This window comes from Lupinus angustifolius, chromosome LG16 (assembly GCF_001865875.1).
Source record: "Lupinus angustifolius cultivar Tanjil chromosome LG16, LupAngTanjil_v1.0, whole genome shotgun sequence".
In the NCBI taxonomy this organism is placed as follows: domain Eukaryota; kingdom Viridiplantae; phylum Streptophyta; class Magnoliopsida; order Fabales; family Fabaceae; genus Lupinus; species Lupinus angustifolius.
In genome coordinates, this window is record NC_032024.1 from 5,574,886 (window position 1) to 5,579,507 (window position 4,622).

Here is a 4,622-nt window from a genome sequence, read left to right on the forward strand (position 1 = left end):
AAAAAAAAAAAACTCCATTATTTGAACAAACAGAACTTTGATATAGATTAATGATAGGTAACATTCAATAGTCACAACTTCACATTACGATCTTCTAAATAAATACATTATGGTGGATTAGTATTACATCCACTAGAGAACATTATAGCATGAGTTTGATCGACATTGTTCATTATATTGAATACAATAAGGGACATGCTAGACATGGTTTACACACTCTTATTAAGCCAACAATTGAAACTTCATTTCATTGTCATTTCCAATTAACAGCAAGTGGAAGAAAATACAATAATAAGGCGTTAAGCCCAATTCTATAACGTTATTGTCAACTTATTATTATCGTGAAATTTATAAGTTGAATTTTAGAAGAAAATGAAGATGATATGTTTCGGGATTCTGAAATCTTCCTTATTAAATTTTCATTTTTCTTCCTCTAAAATCCAACTCGTAAACAAAAGGTTAACAGAGGAAGGTTAGTAGTTGAATGGTTCCTCCATAAGATTAGGGAAACTTAGAAAGGTCTCATTTTCTTGACCAAGCATAGCTTCTACAAAAGAAATGTCAGTGGATGATGAAACTTGGAAGTCATTGCTTGTAGCTTGTTTTGACCTAACCTCTTTAATATTCCAACTTTGACTTGTCCCATTTTCTATTTGGCACACCAACTCCTTTGAAAATGATAACCCATCCATGGTTGCTTGTTCTTGGCCATCAAAATTTGGTTCAAAAGCATCTTCCAGAAGAAAATCATTCCAACTAAAGGGTATTACAGGTAAGGCTTCTTGTGCTGCAGTGGAATAACTAGAAGATGTGGATGATGATGATGCTTGGATGCTCTCATTCTCCAAGTTTATGCAATTTGATGCACCTGCCAGATGCAGTAAATATAATGGGAGCTAAATATAAATTAAATAACTGATATACGTGTGTAATAATAAATATTTTTGGTAAGAAACTTTAACAAAACTATAGTTACATTTACATGATTCCATCATTCACCCTAACTACTGCCTATCAAATTCTGCTTCAGGTATACTAAGTATCCATTTCTTATAAAAAGTAAGTCTTATAGTAATAATAGTAATAACTTAAAAACTAGCCAACTAATAGTGTTAGTGATTTAAATTGGGGTGACCATAACAACCACATTACTTTACAATGATGGGGTGATACAAAATCTACCTTACCTGACACTTTTGGCATGGAAAGATCCGTTGGGTGATTATCACCATGAGTTATGTTAAATAAAAAGTTGTTCTCAATTGGTTCAAATTTGAGTGGAGATGTTGGTGATTGATTTGGCTGGCTATCAATATTTCTGAATTCTTGTGACAGTTGATATGGTTCTGATTTTAACTGAATTGCATTCTTCAAGTCTGACCCAATTTGAGTACTATGTTTCTCACTACCACCAATTTTTCCATAGTCAGCAATGAGTTTAGAGAAGGGCTTATGAGTAACAGGGTCTATCCCCATTTGAGAGAGCTTCTTTTTGAGCTTGGTGTTCCAATGATTCTTCACATCATTGTCTGTTCTCCCATGTAGTTGTTGGGCTATTATAGACCACCTGTGATAACATAGATATTAAGACTGCAATCTTTCTAATCCCCCAACATAAATATGAAAAGGTTGTCAATTATATTTGTCAGGAACTCATTTGTATCTGGGACCAAACAAAATATGTAATTTAAATAAAAAAATAAAGTCATATAAATATAAACTAATATTTATATATTACTTAGTGTAATTCTATTAGATAAAGACCTATGAAGTTTTCATAGGAAAGAGGGTCATGTTTATTTGTCATGAAGTCAAGTATGTATATTACACCTTGTGGCAAGTACAAAATAAACAAGTATAGCCAAACAATAACTCCATTCTTTTAATATTAAATACTCAAACTAATCTGAGAGACAAAATGTGTCTCATATTATGATTTTTGATGTTGCATAAATCATATTTTCAACAAGATAACCAGAAAGCATATGTTACATGAGCACAACAGGGTAGGGTCACAGGGTTTAATTCAGTCATCTACAGAGGAAAGAGACTTAGTTGAACAATTAGGCAACATTATTTACCTGCTACCTATGGCTGCATGAAGCTTAATGATTAAATCTTCTTCTTGAGAGGTGAAGTTATCATGCTTAAGATCTGGCCTGAGATAGTTATTCCACCTAAGTCTGCAACTCTTTCCACACCTCTTAAGCCCTGTGTAAATAGCCCCAAAATCCAACACATTTTAGTTAGGGAAAGAAGTTGAAATCTATGACATAGAAAGTTAGAAACTACATTAACTTGAAGTTTTCATTATAATCATTATCCTTAAAAACCAAACAAATATGTTTTATTGAAAAATTAAATATATTACACCTTAATATATTGATAAAATAATGTAAGTATATGGTATAAGTTTTATACATTGTTAGTGTGTCATTTATCGTTTATGTTTAATCATTATTAACTTTTCAAAAACAATACAAATGAATAATATAATAATTATATATCTACCAAAAAATATAGTAATTGTGTACAAATCTTTATATTAACGGTATATAAATATTAGACTCTAATTTATTTATTTTTATATGCACAAAGTTTTTATCCGGTTTGAAACTTATCTCATTAAGTAGATTTGGATATATGAAATGAATGATGTAATAATGGTTTATTATAAATCATATTTATTAAAAAATTATTTATCTCTAAGTTTTTTCTTGATAATTTAGCGTACGTTTTTTCTTGGTCTTTGTATAGGAATTGGACTAGTCATCATTTGATCCATTATTCTTACGAGACTTCTACCTTCTCCAAATATGTTTAAATCACCTAAGATACGATTTTATCATCATTTCTGTAACATGATCTACTTTAACTTCCTCTCTGATTCATTCATTTCTAATCTTTTTTGTTAGAGAAAATTTATTCTCATTAAACTTCACTAATACATTTTGACTATCATTCTAAATAAAAGCTAGAGAATATGTTACCAAAACTGTATATGGCTAACCTGCTTTCTTGGAGACAAAAGTCAAGTTACCAGATCCACTCTTTGAGACAAGTGAGTGTATCTTTGCATCTTCTTCTATACTGCATACATCCCTTTTGACACTTATTTTTTCACAACATGGAGACTTTACCATCTTTTCTGAGACACTGACAAAATTTAATATGAAAAGAAAAAGTAAATAGCAAGTGTTAGAACTGACAAAGAAAGGTCTCTTTTGCAGCTTCAAATAAATTGTTCTGAAAAAGCACTCTTTGAGATGAAAGAGAGGAGGGAGGAAATGGGTTTAAAGGTATCACAAGTATGATAAGCAAGAAAAGCATGGTGATTTTTTACCAATTAAACTTAATTTGCATGATGATTTTTATCATTCACATCAAACAGCTTTACAATAAATATGAAATAAAGATATACCATACAATACTCACATGCTTGGCTCCAAAAGCATTTTTATCAGTTTTGAATCAGGTGAATTATTTGGTTAAACTTAGATTGAACTTTAGTGAATTAAATTATGACAAAATTGATTGATCGGTTCTATGTAAATGTGAATAAATAAAAGTATTGTTGTTGATACTTATATGATATATCCTCACAAGGTTGACGAGAGCATTAAATTAAACTCAAGTCTAAACATTTAAATTTCAGAGAAAAGAATGTATTAAGAATTTTTTAATTATTATCGACTTTCAAATATAAATAATTCAAATAAATGTTTTATAAATTTTTACACTATTCCTAAATAAAATTTTTCACTCTTAAATTTATGGTCCGGTGTTTATCCAACTCCTATAACAAAGTAATTAAACCGATATTTTAAAATTTATAAAACTATAGTGCCAAAGACATTTTCAAGTTCTTTTAAAATTAAAATAAAATTCATGCACTCATCTTCTAATTTAAACTCACCAATCAAATAAGATTGAAGGGTGATAATTCATTATCTTTATTTCTCAATTCTCATGATAACAAGCAATGTGAGTAAGTAACTATACTCTCTACGGCCTTGTAACTGGTCAAATCATAAAAAGAAAAGACCCAAAGAATCTGATATATGTTAAGATGAGGCATAATTCGCATTTAACGAGTTTGATAAGAAACTTGCCTCTACATGTCATGTCTTCTTTGTTGATTTGGATTTTATTTTTAAAAGTTTAATATCTAGTGTTGGTAGGATCAGACTAATGGTCGCACTAGTTCGACCGTAAACCAACCTTAAAGGCAATTTTTCTTCCTGCTTGTACTTGGTTATTTTTATGTCTTTCTTTGGTTGGTTATTTTTCTTCATTTACTTGCTTTTGGTGCTTGGTTCTTTTTCTACCTAGTCTCATATGCTTATGGTGGTTTATTTATAATCATGTATACTACTTGTGCTTAATTTAATGAGTATATAATTTTAGATAGATATCATCAGCAAATTCCCCAAACATAACTCACGTAGTAGTTCCTATAACTCAGGCGATAGCTCCTACTACTCAATTCATTAGAGAAAAATTTGATCCAACATAGGATCATTTAAGCTACTAAAAGATGCTAAAAGAAAGAAAATCCTAAACAATAATGGAGGAATACATCTAGTAAACAACATTTTGTTGGTGAAAAGAAAAATATTCTA

The 4,622-nt window shown here is 30.0% G+C and overlaps 1 protein-coding gene across 1 annotated transcript; it reads right to left on the reverse strand.

Annotated features, from left to right (window-relative positions):
- LOC109329523 (transcription factor MYB35-like) lies at nucleotides 473–3,343 on the reverse strand. Its single transcript, XM_019563208.1, has 4 exons — nucleotides 3,011–3,343; nucleotides 2,082–2,211; nucleotides 1,188–1,567; nucleotides 473–868 (listed from the first exon to the last, which is right to left on the reverse strand). The coding sequence occupies exons 1-4, from the start codon at nucleotides 3,141–3,143 to the stop codon at nucleotides 474–476; spliced, it is 1,038 nt and encodes a 345-aa protein (XP_019418753.1). The 5' UTR covers nucleotides 3,144–3,343; the 3' UTR covers nucleotide 473.